We start from the raw sequence: 18,456 nt of genomic DNA on the forward strand, positions 1-18,456 counted from the left end.
AGGACCACACAACAGAGAAGCAAGCAAGATGTAGTCACGCAGAACCATAAGCTATTAAGAAAAGGTTTTGATACATGCTTTGTACTTGGTGTAGCCAGTTTCAGAATTACTCACTTTATGTAGTCTACTTCTCCTGGTGAAGAGCTTCAATGAACGCATCAAGTTTTTCTTGAATTTCTCTAACTTTCTCTATGGAGATACAAATAGATAAACAAAGGCATCGCGCGTTATTAGAGAGGAGTCCTTACTATTAAAATTGCTAACACAATTTCTTTAGCTCTTTGAGGAAAAAGCAGGAAACCATTCTTACTAAACCTCCCGTAGTCCATGCCCTGGTGGGTCAGAAGAGCAGGGAGGAGAGAAATGCCTGACAGACCCTGTTGGGAACTCTCACATAGAACAGTGTCTGTCCACCCACGCGTACAAGTGCTTTAGTGCACACTTAGATTCCGTGAAGCTCCTCCAAAGAAAATAACAGGCTAGTTTTAGGAACTAAGGGGATAACTGGAAATGGTGGCTCGTGTCTGGAATCCAGCACTTGGGAGGCAGACTGCGAGTTGAAGGGCAGACCGACTGTCGCAACAACAGTGAAAGAACAAAACCAGGAGGATATCTAACTGTCCCTAAGTGACAGGTGAAGTTATCCAGGAAGATGAGGCAACGCCACCTTAGAAAATGATGTGACTGGTGTCAACCTGGCAAGGACAGACTTATGCTGGTTAATCTTGGTTGTCAACTTGACACAGCCTAGAGTCGTCTGGGAAGAGGGAACCTCCACTGAAGAACTGCCTTGGTCAGATGGCTGGCGGGAGGCTCCAGCCTACTGTGGGCAGCACCATCCCTAGGCAGGGAGGGAGGCTCCAGCCTACTGTGTGCAGCACCATCCCTAGGCAGGGAGGGAGGCTCCAGCCTACTGTGTGCAGCACCATCCCTAGGCAGGGAGGGAGGCTCCAGCCTACTGTGTGCAGCACCATCCCTAGGCAGGGAGGGAGGCTCCAGCCTACTGTGTGCAGCACCATCCCTAGGCAGGGAGGGAGGCTCCAGCCTACTGTGTGCAGCACCATCCCTAGGCAGGGAGGGAGGCTCCAGCCTACTGTGTGCAGCACCATCCCTAGGCAGGGAGGGAGGATCCAGCCTACTGTGTGCAGCACCATCCCTAGGCAGGGAGGGAGGCTCCAGCCTACTGTGTGCAGCACCATCCCTAGGCAGGTAGGGAGGCCTGGGCTGTATAAAGAAAGGAAGCTAAGCTTGAGCCAGCAAGGAAGCCAGCAGCAGGCTGCTGAGCAACACTCTGTTCTGCTATGGTTTCTACTTCAAGCTCCTGCCTTGAGTCTCAGTAATGGTTGTGACCAGGAAGTGTAAGCAAACACACTTATCTTCTTGAAGCTGCTTTCATTTAGTATTTTAGCACTGCAACAGAGAAGCAAACTGTGAGCCATCTTGCAGGGCATAACACTTCAATCTACACTTTTCTGGAAGGCTAGCTTCTACTTTCCCCCATTTTCTTCTTACTCTTTTTTCCCCCCTTTTCTCTTCTTTCCTATTCCCCCTCCTCTTTTTTTTGAGACACGGTTTCTCTGTGTATCGCTGGTTATCCTGGAACTCGATCTGTAGACCAGGCTGGCCTTGAACTCACAGATATCTACCTGCCTCTCCCTCTGAGTGCTGGGATTGAAGGCGTGCACCCCGCCTTCCCAGCCTACCTTCCATTTCTTAATCAGCAGTCAAACTAGCAAACATACTTGATTTCCCAAATGAAGCTAGTCCTAGTTTTAAAACTAATCCATTCAGTTGCTTAAAAACAAGTAATTAAAAAAAAAATGAGTGTTTTCAGAGTTTCATATACATGCACTTCATCAAGCTAAATCATTCTTTAAAAGAATATTTAAATGATCTCACAGCAGTTCGGGAGGAGATGACCATGATCTCCATAAAAACCAAACAATAACAACTAAATAATAACACTTGACCAGACTCCCCAGTGAGCTTGAAGAGCACGGCACGAAGGAAACCCCACAAAGGCGTGCATTTCCAGGCTGAGCAGTGCTCAACCACTCCCTGCTGCAGTCTGCTTGGGAATGTCTTGCCATATGCAGAAAGGAAAATCCAACTTTATTTCATGCATGATCTGAGTGCAACTGGGCAGCCACAGGGTCAGTCTGACAGTTTTGCCCTATCAATGGCCTCAGCGGGGCAGACTGTCTGCAGATGAACGGCGCAGTAACCCATAACAGGAGACAGATCAGAGAAAGAGCTACTGTGTGGAGGTATACCATAGCCCCAATGGGCAGGTATCTAATTCTGTAAGTTCTAAAGAAAAAAAAAATCCAAGTTTTTGGAAACAAGTGGTAAACAGTATTTTTTTTTTCTAAATGAAAGTTAAAGGACTATTCAACATAAAAATACAGAAAATTCTGTTTCTCTTAAAAATTTATGCTTTTATGAAAAAAATGCAATTGTAATATCAGGGTATGGTACTGCCTTGCCATACAAGTTTAGGAATGCCACAAAGGGTATAAACTAGCAGCTGTAATGGGGACGGGAGGTGTGAAGAGAGAATGGGCTGTTACGAGGAAAAGTGCAATAGTCAACATACATCACTTCAACCTAACAAGTTCAGTTCTTTGTCCTTTTCACTTGTACAATGGACTAGATGGAGTCTTATAGGACACTGAAGAAATGCTACCCTTCCCCTTTTAGAAAAGTTTATCTTGACTTATGTATATGTGTGCGCCTGTGTTGTGTGGTCAGGTGCAGCTAAGTGCAGTTGCGAGGAGCTGCCCTGTGGGCTCTCTGCTCCTAACTGCTGTGCCATTTTCCCCCAGACCCAGAGCTTCCACCTTTGAGAAGCATTCCCTAGCCCGGTGAGGAGGCGCACACCTGTGGTCCCAGCACGTGGGAGGCAGAGGCAGGCGGATGGATCACTGCGAGTGTGAGGTCAGCCTGGTCTACAAAGTGAGTTCTAGGACAACCAGGCCTGTTACATGGAGAAACCGGTTTAGAAGTACAGAAAGAAAGAAAGAAAGAAAGAAAGAAAGAAAGAAAGAAAGAAAGAAAGAAAGAAAAGAAAAGCAAGGCAGGCAAGTGGCATTCTTTGCTTACTCTCTTACTTCTGATTGAGGAAATATCTACTCTTTTGAAGTGATTTCAAATCCGACATTGTGCTCCTCTCTTTGAGTCCTGTAGGCCCCACTGCTAAGGACAAGCCCTGCTCACCTTCCTCTGATTTAGAAACACATACGATGTCTGCTGCCAAATGCCAAATGAAAAGAGAAAGCTTATTGGGGCTTTTTGTGTAAAATAGGATACATTCTGGTAAAAATCAGAAAGGAGCACAAGTCAGCATGACTAGTTGTAAAGTAAACTCCCATTTCTCTTAAATATTTGGATTAAATATTTACAACTAGAGAATTCTTATAAAATCTGTGGCCTCTTTGATAAATTAAACCGATCCAGGAAGGGCTTAAACTATTCTGTTACACAGTTCTACACGTAGAGAACACAGAGCCTGGTTCCCATTTACTCAATGTTTATTTAAAAGATGAGCCATCTCACACACCAATTCATTGTGCATCTTGATTGGGTCATGAATATTCCCATAATCCCCAGCTCATAACCCGCCAGCCTCAGTGAATGACATTCCTTCTTTTTTCTTCTCTTCAGATGACGTGACACCCATTCACATTTTAGGTCTCTTTATCCCCACATGAAATAGCACTGCTCCTCTCAGCGCTTTTTGAGTCTTCTGATACTTGCTCTAAAAGTCCCAGATACAGACTAATCTGTAATTAGGTTCTGAATACCCTGACTGCCAAAAGGCCTGACCTGGGGAGAGTTCACATTAGTGGTTAGTATCAGTTTAGAGCCACACACAAAGCGTTCCCACATGCACTGAGATAAAGCTTAGGTAAAACTTTAGATGTCTTAAAGAAAGCATGAAGAAATCAGCCCAAGAACTAACTAAATAGACCCAGAGGTCCAAGTCACCTAAGAGCTCTCTCTCTCCTACCATGCCGCTCCATGCTGTCCTTAGGACACCTCAAGAGTCATGTTCTTCAGGCTGCTTGCTGATGGCTGGGGATTGCTGGAGCCCTGCTTCCTACGGAGTTCACACCCTACTGAGAACACTTGCTATTTATTGCACAACTGTACTATATAGATGCCATTTAGAAACTCAGGATCCAGAGGAATCTCAGATACAGAGAAACAAGGAAAAAGGAAATTACAAAGGGAAATAGGAAACCAGAACCCAAATTATCAAAACTATAGGCAACTCGGCTGTCCATGATGATCTACTCACTGTTCTGCCTCAACAGAACTTAATCCAAACATTAAAGGATACTATGAAAACTGTGCTGTTTTATACCTAAAGCTATCTTAATGCTTGGCGCAAGAGCGCAGCTCCCATTTGCTAATACACAAGTAGCTCAACAGTTACTCCTGCTCCCCCCCTTCCCTCCCCCCCCCCCCCCCCGTTCCCCTGCCTCTCCAGACTGTTTGTTCTGGCCCTCACTACATGGACGGGGCTGGCCTCTAATCACAGAGGTCCACGTGCATGTGCCTCCCCAGTGCTGGATAAAGGTGTGCCCCACCACGCTCTGCTCCAAATCCAGCTTTCTTAAACTATTTTGAAGTCATTTTAAGACATGGTAACTAGTCCTATCAGGCTCCTCTGGTGAACATACCCATTCATATACTTGCTAAGGATTTTGTAGTCTATGCCAAAGGGCTTCGGTGTAAACGCAGAGCAGCAGCCTATGTTTAGGCCTGTGTTCTGGTTAGACTCTGGGATCTTCCTACTTGCATGGCAATAGTGATTTCAGCTCGGCTGCCTATTAGTGATTCTAGGTCTCTCCTACTCAAGCACAAAGAAGAGTGCCATTCAAGGTGCTGGCCAGTGTCGGTAGGAACAAAACCATGACTTTTGGTCGTATCACACTCACTGAAAGGCGGAGCTGCTCAGCGAAAGGAATTGCATGTGGGATGGAAATCCATCTAGCTCCTGAGAGACACTTTAGAGGAGCCACATTAAGTAATCATGTACTTGGACACTTACACTACTGGCCCATCCTGAGAACAGCACGTTGAAGACCTATGGCTGGGAACATACTCAGCTGTACAGTGCTGCCTAACCTGCACAACGCCCTGAGGTCAGCTTCCAACACTACACAGACCAGGTGGGAGGCGGAGACGAGAGGATCCGAAGTGCAAGCCACCTCTATGCTTGGGCTACACGAGACAACGACACAACGCCCCAGAAACAACTCAGGTGTGGCCATTTGCCTTATAATGTTGTTGAACTCAGCATCGACTTTGAGAAGAAGGACGAGACATTCCTATCAGGTGTGGACCAGGTGGCTGTATCCTAGTCCTAAGCTAAACTGCTGTGCGGTGGCTTGCTGACCACAAGAACTGGTTGTCCAACTTTACTTTCCACTGGGCATTAGGAGGGCATACAGAGCTTTCTGTAGCATGTTCTTGCAGTGTCACCAGCCTTACTCAAGTTCCACTTTTGTACAAGATGATCCAGCCTCTGACTTACACAGATGAATAAAATATTCTAAATGTGGTCTTTTAATATTGGTGATTCTTTTAAAATCAAAATTTAAAAGCATTCTGTAGGGTAATGATAGAAATAACAGTATTTGTCACATTGCCCTTTAGGGAATACTTTTCCTAGGGGAGGAAAAATTATGATTTATATTGAATTCTTTTCTTTCTTTCCTTTTCTTAAAAAAACAAAACTTTTTTTTGAGAAACGGCTTTGCTATACAAACCCAGGTTGGCCTAGAACTCACTATGTACCCCAGCTGGGATTTGAACTTGAACTCATGGCAATCCTCCTGCCTCAGCTTCCTAAATAAGTGGAATTACAGGTATGCCCCACCATACCTTGCTATGCTCAATTCTTAGAAAAGCCAACATTAAAAGTATCTACAGCAGGCACTTTCAGGACCAGTAATAACAACAACAAAAACAGCTTCTATGTCATTCATGACCATCTTTTTCTAGTAAAAACCACAGAATCTCTCAAGAGGTTTAAACTGTCTAATGTGAGTCATTTTATTGTGTCCAGCACATAAAATATTTCAGATCATATCAGCTCACAGAAAGATAATAAAAATTTAAAGTTATTTGATATTCTAATTTATTAGTGATACATTGTCTTATTTTCTCCTCTAATAACTAAAATATACTTTGTCAAAATGAATCATTTCATTTGCCAGTGTACTGCCAGTGTAGAAAATCTAAACATCACATTTCAAAGATATACTGACACAGGCAATTACTTGAGAAGATGGAAAAGGTCAGTAAATTATTCTGTTCCATCAAATTAAATAAAACTTCATAGTTTTTTGTCTTTTCCATTTTACTCCAATTTTTAAAAAGCATATTTTACTTTGAATTTTGTTAGGAGGTAAGCTGAAACATTTTAAGAAAAGAAAAACCACCCAGGCAGCCCTTAAAGAGATAGGGCATCATTTATCACTTGCAAAGACAGATTTATAAGAAGAGGGCCCCTTCTGTTCCTTTAAGACTGCAAAACAGATGGGAAGTGAATGGCTAGTCAATGGGACAAGAAAACACACGGGAGGTGCCGCTGGATGCATGTTCCCAGCATAAGAAAGGAGGCCAAGATTGTAACTGCATGACTGGGTCCTGGAGAGGGTCTTTCTTCAAGCTGTTACAAAGACAAGCGCTGCTCCTCATCCTGCCGTCAAACTGTTATAAATATTGGTTTGTCAAAGGCCTTCAGCTCCGATGCTTTAAAAAGGAGTGGTAGCTGATAAATGAATCACAGGAATGAGTCTCAAACAGCTTATTAATGGAATTTTTTAAAAAAGAAAAAAAATAAGCTAAGAGAATGTAATTCCGATTATGAATTGAATGTTTAGTCAAGCTCAAGTTGAGATGAAATAAAAAATGAAATACATATAGCTCTTAAGTAAGACGTTCCATTAGGCCAAGTGCTGCCCAGCTTGCTGGAAGCACGTCCCAACAAGGAGGTCTAGTTACTATTACAAGCTGTCTTTCTCTAATCGGCAGTGCCGGGGACCAGAAATATTATACTTTTCTGCTTTTCTAGTTGAACACCCAGAATCCAAAAATCTAAACTCTAAAATGCTGGAAAACCTGACATTCAGAGAGTATCACGTGAGTCTCAAGTTCCAGGTTTCACAGCCTTTTGGCTTAGAAGTGCGTGACCTGAACTGCTGTAGTAAGAGCGGAGGTAGCCAAAACACAGTAACTCCAGAAGTGACGTCACATATTATTTAAATTAGAATTCATCCTCAAGATTTTAATTACACTTTCTTTTTCTCAGCTGCCTGACATGGGTGCTGGAACCAAACTCCTAAGAGCAGTCCATGCTTCTGATCACTGAGCCATCTCTCTAGCCCCAAATTCTAGATTTTTTTTTGTTTTTTTTTTAAAGAAATTTACCTTTTAATTAACAAGACATCAGGTACATGTGTGTGAATGAAGGGGCATGTGAGTATATGTATGTAGATATAAGCTCTAGATGCTCAACGCTTGGCTCACTTAGAAGACAGGCTCGGAAACATTGATTAAAAACACAATATAAGAAGCCAAATGACAGGAGCTGCTGTATCTGCAGTCACTCTCAAGCAGAAAGCAGACTGAGACGAACAGAACCACCGAGCACTTCTAAGAAGGCGCCAGCGCTGACAGACCTAGCCCGCTCTGCCTTGGCCGTTCATGTCCTTAACCTCAGTGAACACCAGTTTCTAAGTGGACAACAGGAGGATGCTTCCTCACACAAGCCTGAGGTCCACGTGGGTCACAGGATCCAAGCTAACAGATGATCAGCTCCATGGGAATCTCTCTACTTCTCAACAGACTACATTTCATTCCCATAGAACTAGTTTCTCTTCATTTTTAGTAATCGGTGGGAAATTTTCAGTAGAGATGAGAATAAGAATATTTAGAAGAAGCCAGTGGATTCTGAGAAGCAGGGCAGCAGGCAGTTTTTCCTTAGGATAAGAGAATCAAGATTTTAAAAAGTGGTTAGATCTATACCAAAGGGTCTATGCATTAATTTTAAGATGAAATCAGTTTGGGCATCTTTGGAGAAGACAGACAGGATGGAGGCACGGGCACATGGGCAGGAAGGCCAGGGTCCTGGACAGGTGCATGGACTCTCAAGAATAGTGATTGTTAGTACACAGTATGCTACAACATGGCCTCCGGGTCACATGGATGCTATAAAGTAACTTTTCTAGAGGTTTTGTTTTCATTAACGCTGCTTCTTTTCTGAATGAGTATTTCCAAAGTAAGGCTTACAAAGAGAAGGCAGTGAACTGTAGCCCACCCTGCTAGACGAGAAGCTGGGTGTAAGTGCACCAACAGTGAACTCAGCATTTAAGCCGGGTGTGGTGGCGCTTGCCTTTAATCCCAGCACTCGGGAGGCAGAGGCAGGCGGATCTCTGAGTTTGAGACCAGCCTGGTCTACAAAGTGAGTCCATGACAGCCTGTCTCAAAAAACAAAACAAAACAAAAACAAAAAGAAACTGTCCCGAGGCCATTAAATCGTGTATTAAGCTACAGTGTTAATGGTAATATTCTCTGGTTGGGACAGTTTTCATAATGAATATGCACTGGCTTTTTTTTTTTTTTGATAATAATAAAATACTTAAAAATGAAAACCTAAATCTTGGTAGTGTATCTGTTAGATCTATTTAAAGATAGAGCTGTATACACAGCTCAGAGTAAGAAGTTGTGGGGGGGGGGGGAAGGAGATATTAGATTGAAAGTAGGGCTGGGGAGATGGCTCGGAGCACAGCTGCTCCTCCACAGCTCCTGAGTTCAATTCTTAGTAACCACATGGTGGCTCACAACCATCTGTAATGAGATCTGGTGCCTTTTTAAAAAACATAGCTAAACAATCTTAAATTCCTGCCTCAGAACGGGGACAAAAATTAACTTTACTTATTAATTAAAAACAAAAAATAGCAGCCTCTGTCTACAATCTAAAGTACTAAAACTAGAGCAGACCAAAGAGACATGTAAGGGATAATTAAAATGGACTATTTTGTACATGGATGGTAACAGTGAAAGAAACAAAAATCTCCCTAAAATGAACCATCAAAGCTTGAAAGCCTCATCAGCCCAAACAACACTTCAATACTACTCAAGATGGAAACAGAGCAGAGGAGAACACATGGCTGCCAACAACAGAGGCGGATGCCACGGTGAGCCATTGTCATGCAGGTCTGTGCCATGTCTTTACCCTTTAAGACTGAGCACATCATGTACAGATGTCATCATTCCCATGACTAGGATGATTCAGGTGGTGACATTTCTTTTTTTTCCCTCTCCTGCCCTCCCCTTGCTTCCTTCCTTTGAGGCAGGATTTCTCTGGGTGGCTTTGGATGTCCTGGAACTTTGTAGATCACGCTGGCCTTGAACTCATAGAGACTCGCCTGCCTCTGCCTCCTGAATGCTGGGATTAAAGGCATGCGCCACCACTGCCTGGCTTAGACGATGAAAATTTTAAGGGAATTCTGCATTGTACTTATTGGGAGGGAAAGTTTAGAAACATATAATAGTAAAATATCAAAATTTCTTTGGCTTTAACCTGTGTCTCCATTTAACCCTAAAAACTGTACTTCACACTGAGCATGGTGGTGGATGTTTTTAATCCCAGCACTTGGAGGCACGGACAGGTGGATCTCTATGAACTGGAGGCTAGCCAGTTCTAAGCCAGCTATAGCCATATAGTGAGATCCTGTTTTAAAAAGCCAAAAGGAAAAAAGAAGAGTATTTCCCATATACTTGGTGTAGGTTGTCTATAGTGGGTCTATAACCCATCAGGTTCTTCTTTTCACAGTATTTGTTCATGCCTTGCTTAATTTTATTTTTTTAATATACTGTCATAAACCAGATTATATTGTGATTATATTTGGATTCCCATTACTAGATTCTATTTTTCCCATTTTTGAATAGGAGAGAATACATAAAAACATACAATTTGAAAAAGTAGGGCTGAAGAAGGGGTGTCTTTGAGGCTAAGAGCACTGGCTGCCCTTCCAGAGGGACTTGGTCAATTCCTAGCACCTGCATGGCAGTTTACAATGGCCCATAACTCAGTAGCAGGGGATCCAGGGCCGTCTTCTGGTCTCCTCAGGCATGAAGTATGCATATAGTCTACTTACATACATGCAGGCAAAACATTCATATACATAAAAAAATCTTTAAAAGAAAAATTGAAAAACATTCATCCCAACCTTAAATTTATTATTTCATTCCAATATTGCTCATTAAGGAAAAAATAATACTTATAAGAGGAAAAAACCCCCCAGATTTCTAGTTTTAAATATGGACACTGGTTTCCACAATAGCACATAAACAGAATTTGCTTTACAGCAGTGGTTCTCAACCTGTTTGTTGGTTATGATTCATAACAGTGGCAAAATTACAGATATGAAGTAGCAACAAAAATAATTTTATGGTTTGGAGTCATCACAACATGAGGAGCTGTATTAAAGGGTCACAACATTGGGAAGGTTGAGAATCACTGCTTTAAAGGTTGTGGTTAGGTACATGTTTAATTCCATCACTTTGGGTTGGAGGATGGAGACAGGTAGATTTCTGTGAATTTAAGACCAGCCTGGTCTACATAGTGAATTCCAAGCCAGTCAAAGCTACCCAGTGAGACCCTGTCTCAAAACAAAACAAAACAAAAAAAACAAAACCAACAAACAACATCCTTAATACAAACCCAACTCATAGATTATTGAAAATAAGATTGTTTTATTTTCATTTGTAATTATAATCTCATTTATAATAATGAGTTGTAAATTATAATTTGTAAATGATTAAAATCATTTAAACTGTGTTTAAAGCAATAAGATATTTGCTAATGAAGTGTTGAATACAGTAGCCTATATAATATAATGTAAATCTCTCTTTAATCTTACACCAATTTATTCCTCAATTATGACTTTAAAAACCAGACTTGGGCCATGAAAAATGCCATTTCATCTGAAGGCTCAGTTTGAGCCTGCATTTCCTCATCAATTCAGGAAAGAACATCCCGAGGCCTTGTCATAGGGAATTCTATGTGTAAATAACTACTTCTCTCTCTACCACAGAGGTTTCTCCCTAAGGATTACTTTACTCTTTGTGCCAGCTCTGTCCTTTCTTGGCTATAAAACAAAACAGAGCCCGCCTCATGCATGCAGATTCAGGGTAAAAATAATTCTTTGTTTTTCACAGTTGCTCTGTCAATTATACCTTAGTATGAAAAATACCTTCACAATGGCAGAACTTACAAAAGTAGTAACTTTTATCCAGAAAAGATGTCCTAGAGTCACTAGTAACATAAAACAGAAGTGTTTATCTTGTAGTAAAAAGTATTAATCTTTCCTTTTTACAAACATATTTTTCTAGAAATAACTATTTCAAAACACTTGAATGCCAAAGAAAATGTGTTCCAATACACTTAAATTCTTAACGTCAGAACTTTATTAAAGGTTTTATGTGTGTGTGTGTGAATTGGAGAGACTGGCAACTAGGGAGTCATCACTGGGGGCCCATAAATCAGAGGTTTGCACACAGTGAAAGTCAGATACAAGTCAGTGAGGGAGGGGTTGGTACCAGAGTGAATACAGAAAAGATGAGCCACTCACAGAGATGAGACAGGAGCTTCTGGCGAGACAGAGGAACGGTCTGAGCCACCTCCAGCCCCTCCCTCTGAAGTGCAGAGAAGGGCTAATGAAGTCAGTGTTACAATCGTGATTGAGAGTCACTGGCCATGTGTGATGTATAACACAGGGTACAGTAAACCCATAAATAAACTCAATCTCCTTGCTAGGGTGGGCTGGTCATTCTAGACATGAGAATGTTTCTGTGAGTGCTTACTCTGGCTGGGTTTACAGTTATGTGTGGGAAGGCAGTATTCTTTCTGCTCAATTACACAACCAGGGCAGCAGCTGAGTACGCTTTGAATCCCTGAGGGAAGGCAAGCAACCAGGTAGGAGGGAAAATATTGGCTTAGGTGAAACGATAATGACCTAGAAGAAGGAGTAAGAAAAAAGGGACGAAGATGTGCCAGGAGCCAGGAGCCAGGCGGGGGGAGGACAAAGAAACGGCAAGAGGGCTGAGAGAAAAGCTGGGAGCCCGCAGTCCCGGCTCCTCAGGCTTTCTTCCCTGTCATTCTGACTGCACCTTGCGTTTATTTCTCTTTCTGTGTATGTGAAGTGCCTGCATGTATGTGCATGCAGCACGTGTGTATGTGGCACTTACGGAGGCTTGAGTGACAGGCAGCTGTGAGCCGCTCGATGGGAGTGCTGGGAACTGACCCTGGGTCCTCGGCAGAGCAGTAAGGAGCCATCTGTCCTGTGCCCGCTTCTCTCTTTCCCCTCTGGACCTAGGTGCTAAACTCAAAGCCACTCTTTTCTTTAAATCGTATTAAAACTGTTTTCTTTTGCCTACTTTACAGAAACAAAATTGTTATGCGGCCATATTTGTGACAGTCACATATTATTTTCAAAAGAGGTCATTTGTGTATATGTCCCAGTTAAGGAAGAGGAAATGGCCCTGCTGTGAATAGATCTCCAGGAAATACTTGGGAGTGAGGAAGTAAGCGATGGTGAGGAATGGCAAGAATCGCAGAATGTCCATGCAGTTTAGGCTTTACATTCAGAATAAAATCGCCTTTATGGGGTGGTTTTTAGTCCCCATCTCCCAGGACCACTGATCTTATCTGTGAAGCAGCAGACGCCAGAGGTTAGAAATACAAAGTAATCAACAGAAATTAAATCTCAGGCTCACCTGACACTCTCCCTTTCTGAACACAGGAGAATAAAAGCATTCCAACTAGCTATGGTTCTGTTAGCTATGACCTACCCACTTTTTAATTCAGATTTAAAACGAAGACATTCTTATGACTAGCCCATTAATTAGGATGGTACCTGAGTCACTGAAAGCATCTGTAGACTTAGGCGACTTTGGTAAGTTCCTCATCATAGGTTTGCACATGAAGTCTTAGAGCATGCTCCTGTTGCTTGCTTTTTGTCATCATAATTTAAAAATGAACAAATACGTCTGTTTTCAGTCATTAAATAATGTTAACCATGCTGAGCTGAGTTCTTATAGTATGCATGACTTCTGTTGCTGAATATCGGGTAATTCAGAGAAAAGCCCCTTGTATCTGTGGTCTCTGTAGCCAAGTTTTGGCGTCACAAGTGAATGTCACACAGCCTAAGACACAAAGGTTGTATCTTTGCTCCTTTCTAATTATCAGGAGAAAGCACAGGATGGCGGATAAGAAGAGACTGGGAACGTGAAGAAACACAAAGAGGCGCCTGAGCAGCATTGTACATGCTCAAGAGAAACAAACTCTAAGTTTCCAGTAACAATTGCTTGCTGTCTGGGAGATGGCTCAGGCATCAAACAATAAAGACCAGTCAACAGAGGCAAGAGGCCGGCACGCTGCTGCTCTCCTGCTCTCTAATCCCCCAGGCCTGCTAAAAAGGCCAGCTGTTGCCACCTCGTGCAGGGCGGAGGCAGTCAGCAGAGCAGATGAACTGGGGGCGGGCAGAGGGGATATTGCAAAATTCTAAATTAACATCCTCTTTGATTTTTACAGCTTTTAACATGAAGGCTATTCAACTATACCATTACAATAAGCCTGCACAGTGCCAGCCAGAGTGCATTTTTGTCTTTATATTTCACATATTTTTAATTTCATGTTTATATTAGTGAATCTGAAGAAATACACAGAAACTTCAACACTCAATCCTGCTCAACAAAAATCCTAAAGTTAGAGTAACAGCCAATTAGAATTTGGAGGGTGGTGTATCTCACACCGGGCCTTAGGACTCAGCTATGAACACAGCACACTGAAGCGCTCTTTAGTTTGGGGCCTGGGGCTGTGGTTCAAGCTGGGAGAGTTGGCCCAGAGAGTTCAGGCAGAGCCCTGGTGGATGGGGCCTGGAACCCTTAAACCAAGCACTCAGTAAGTGGGAGCAAGTTGAGCAAAGTTTTTCTAGATATACAGCAAGTTTGACACCAGCACAGAGGAAACATCCAGGTTTGCGGTGGCTGATTATAATGGCTCTGGCAGTCTGGAGACAGTTTCCAGATCATACAAAGAGGACAGGCTTCCTTCAGCTCACCTACTGACCTCATATGCATGTTTCTTTAACCAGATGTTGTCAGAGTGAAAGTCTCAGTTCCAAACTTCCTTGCATGGCAGGGAGGACTGAGGATAATAAAAAGCGGCACCACTGCTGACACCAGGGGACTGTCTCTGACATTCCACTAGATACACATCCCAATACAAAGGGTTAACTATGTAATTATACTTTCTAAAGCCTTGAGCTTTGCCTTCTTATAAATTAAAAATTCTAGGACCGTGTGGTAGCTTACCACCATCTACAGTGGGCCCAATGCCCTCTTGTGGCATATAGATGTATATGCAGGCAGAGCAAAGATACATGGAATACATAAATCTTTAAAAGACATTCCATAGGTAACCCAAATAGCTATCTATCTTCACAGTTGGCTCCACATTTAGACACTATAAAAATCTTTTACTCTTACTATCAAGATTCTCAGTGCTGGGTGTGGTGGCACACACCTTTACCCCAGCACTCGGGAAGCAGAGGCAGGAGGATCTCTGTGAGTTCGAGGCCAGCCTGGTCTACAAAAGTGAGTCCAGGACAGCCAGGACTGTTATACAGAGAAACCCTGTCTTGAAAAACCAACAAAACAAAACAAAACAAAACAAACCCAAAAAACCAAAAACCAAACCAAACCAAACCAAAACCAAAAACAACAACAAAAAAGAAGGCACCGCACGAGGTGATACAGGATTTTGATTTGTGCTCAGCTTTCTTCACAATACCAGTGGAGAAAAGTTAAAATTAATAGGTATTTTCTTTGAAAACAATTTTTTAATAGTACGTCTTTTCTGTTGAGATATTTTGGGTGGTAAGATAAACATTCTATTCTTCACCACTAATTGCATGCCTGCCCCCTCCCAATATGATTCCTAATTCACAGGTTCGTGTTTCACTCAATAAGCTACAATTTGTCACTGTCTCCATTACTTGAAGTCTGGCCAGCTGCAGCATCAAACAGTGCCTGTGTCATGTGATTCCGACACATCACACGTCAAACACATCCTTACTACTTACTCTAAAGAGTTCCAGGCTCATCCTGTCCTTCCCGCACTCCAGCTGTGGACACCACTGTGTGTCCAGAGTCCTGGCTTCTGTAAGTTAGCCTCCTTGCTGACAGACATGGAAGTGGGCTTTCTTCCCATTTCTTCCATCTTCCTAACCCTAGTCTCACTGCTTTACTTTGGGAGAGAATGACAAACTGCTTATAACTGAACAACCAGTGGGTGAACATCCAAAGTGATGAATGATTGAACACCAGGTAAACTTATGAGTGACAAAACATGAATGTTACCAACGTGTTAGTAAACTCTACGTGACACCATTCTTTACAAGTTTGAACTTATACTTCAATCTCTTGATTGTCCTATACTTTATCCCAAATGCCTCTGCCACACTAGACATCTTGTTCCGTCTAATACAGCCGTGACTAATAACCCTAGAGGGCAGTGTGGCTCGAAGCACTCCTGGCTATACTCCCCGTCCTCAGACCCAAGAGAAACAGTACGGAAAGGGCTTTCAGGACTCTTTAAACTCCGGGGCAGCCATGGCTCATCTCCATTCATGTGACTGATAAAGCTGAGTCATGGGCCAAACCTCTGCTTTTAAGGACATTATTCGGAACATTGACACCATAACTCTGTTTGCACAAACGTCACAAATCACTTCAAGGGGGCCATATGACTGCTTTCTTAGGGAAGTCACCAGAACATGGAACTTGGCTCGACAGAGCGCATATCTGAGTTAGTACTATACTTTCTTTAAATTATCAAGTTACAACTGGAAAATAACGGGACTCTGCAGGCTCTATTATAAAACATGAAAAAGCACATCACTTTTTTGTCACTTAAAAATGCAGAAGCTGGTAAAATTCATTGAAGAAATTTACAGTGTCATAGCTATGTCCTGAGGGATATAGAAATTGTGCACACTGTGACAATGACAAGTGTCTTGGAATTATGGAATTATGAGTCAAGGATTTCCAAACCCTTGCTGAACGGACGTCCCTGCGATTCACAAGAGGCATCTTGCAGCACAGAGGCTTTGGGGGCTTTGAGGACTCCCTGTATGAGGCCTGCACACAGGGCCTCCACAGCAGCACAAACCTAAACATACTGCCGAAGAGACAGGAACCAGCCAAATGTGACAGTGATGGAAACAAATGAGGTATATACATTAAAAAAGAAAGAAAGAAAAATGAAAGAGTTCCAAGAGAAAGCAATGGAAGCTTAGATAACCCGAAAGAAAAAACTGGATGAGGTGGCATAGAGGGAAGGGAAAGCAAGGCTGAGGCACAGGCACGGTCCCAAGGTACAGGGCACAGGGCACAGGGCACAGGCACAGGGATGGCCACAAGATGGGTACAGGCACAGGCACAGGCACAGGGACAGGGACGGCACGGGCACAGGCACAAAATCCTGCCTGGCTCTTCTGGACATTTTTGTGACTGACTGCTGAACTATAAACTCAACTTAAAAACTGCTCCCAAACTTGAAAACCTTCTTCCCACACAGTATTTTATTTCTTTCTCCTCTGATCACCTTGGGCTCTCAAAGACCCAGGCAAGGCTCCACACGAGGAATTTAGCAGCACTTAGAAGCAGACGTGCTTCCAACAGGCAAGGCTGTGGGTGGGGTGCTGCAGGTGCAAAGGCCAAAGGCTAGCAGGGTGTCGGCAGCCCGGCCCCTTGATGCAGATCTGTGTGGGGTGACGTGCTGTAGGGTGCTGGAGTACAAGCAGGATGATGAGTAAGTTTCTCAGGGAAGCCTGGCCTGGCTTCTGGGGAGAGGGACCCACAGGAGATGGGTAAGGGAGAGAATGTGGGGAAGATGAGATGGGCAGATCCCTGGCACACAGGTCAGATCATGAAAGGACTTCATGAAGAGGAGCAGCCTCTGGCAGGATGCCATGGCTTGCAAGGTAAAGAGGGCGTCCACACAGGGCGAGGTGCTGTGATGTGGTCTGGTATGAGACAGCTAAGAGTCCAAGATGGATGAAAAGAACATTTTTGTAATGGGGTGGGGGAGAAGGATCAGCAAAAAGTTCAGTTACACATTAAGAGGACTGAACAAAACAAGCAGCTATGTTAAAGAGACCAGAAGCCGTTTCCTCACTGTCAGAACTACAGTGGGAGAGCAAAGCAAGAACAAACTGGACAGAACTGGATACAATGCGAAACGGTCAGCATCCACTAAGAGTCTTCAATAGATACACATGACTAGGAGAGGGCATGCATGTGTGGGTATTGTATGGCTGTGACACACACACACACACACACACACACACACACACACACACACACACACACACACGCATGCACACTTTCTACTGAGAAGACCTAAGGACTAATATTTCACTAATAACAGACATATCCAGTTCTCAGACCTTGATTTCTAAATACCATTCTTGAAAGAAAGGAAGAAAGGAAGGAAGGAAGGAAGGAAGGAAAGAAGCAAGCAAGGAAGGAAAAGCTGTGTTAGGGAGTGAGCTGAACACTGTTATGTGGACGCTGCTCGGTGAGAGGTGAATGAGGTCTAAGGATTAGATACAGCGACACTCTGACTTTGAGAGCTCCTAAGAGAAAAATCTTTGTTCCTAGGAAACACACATTCAAGTATTTAGAAGTGAAAAGATTTTAGGTCAGTGTCTCATTTTAACAATTCAGAATAAAACAAGGTCTTCACAGGCAGTTGTGGCTTCTCTTTGAGCTTGAGACTGAGCAGGTGCAGAGACGCGGGAGGGGAAGGGGTAGAAGTACTTACTGAGATCTTCGGCCAGCTGAACTCGCTTGCCAGTAAGCAATTTAACCTTCTTCTCACCATCTTCAGCAAAATCTTCTAGTACCTCTTTAACGTTTTTCTCCAGTCGCCTAACTGTTCAGAGTAAATAAAACCCCAGAAGAGCAGTTTTTATGAACGTGTAGAATGAAACATTTCCTTACACAACGGAAATGATCTACCAGCATGCCAGCTATGCCTGAGTTCACATGGCTCACATCTATCAGCATGAATCTTATCCACAGTCTGATGAGGACATGTTCCTAAGCCATTCCACTCAACAGACGCACAGACTGCAGCCACGGCAATGCTACCTGATGGAAGCATAGCATCTTTTATCCCTATCATTTTCTAATTGTAACTTATTTCAACGCAGGTTATGAGTCTAAGGTTTTTCTAATCAACCTGCTTTTAGGAGTTACCTTACCTTCAGTGTTTGTAAGCTGCTGCCTTAATGTATTGGCAGTGATTGCCAGCATGCGCTGTATTCGCCAAAACAGGACCACGTCATTGCATTCCAGCTGAAGCAGTGA

At 43.1% G+C, this 18,456-nt stretch overlaps 1 protein-coding gene across 4 annotated transcripts in view; it reads right to left on the reverse strand.

The window, feature by feature from the left end:
• Positions 1-18,456, reverse strand: part of OPA1 (OPA1 mitochondrial dynamin like GTPase) — a 74,762-nt gene that overhangs the window by 5,449 nt on the left and 50,857 nt on the right. For all 4 annotated transcript variants that reach the window (XM_084802639.1, XM_084802640.1, XM_084802638.1 and 1 more), the window contains 3 exons: positions 18,351-18,444; positions 17,909-18,019; positions 115-189 (listed from right to left, as the gene is read on the reverse strand). In XM_084802639.1, coding sequence (XP_084658765.1) covers positions 125-189; positions 17,909-18,019; positions 18,351-18,444 — 270 coding nt within the window. In that variant the 3' untranslated portion in view covers positions 115-124. The remainder of the gene's footprint in view (positions 1-114; positions 190-17,908; positions 18,020-18,350; positions 18,445-18,456) is intronic.

Source organism: Acomys minous (genome assembly GCF_964271855.1).
Source record: "Acomys minous genome assembly, chromosome: 11".
In the NCBI taxonomy this organism is placed as follows: domain Eukaryota; kingdom Metazoa; phylum Chordata; class Mammalia; order Rodentia; family Muridae; genus Acomys; species Acomys minous.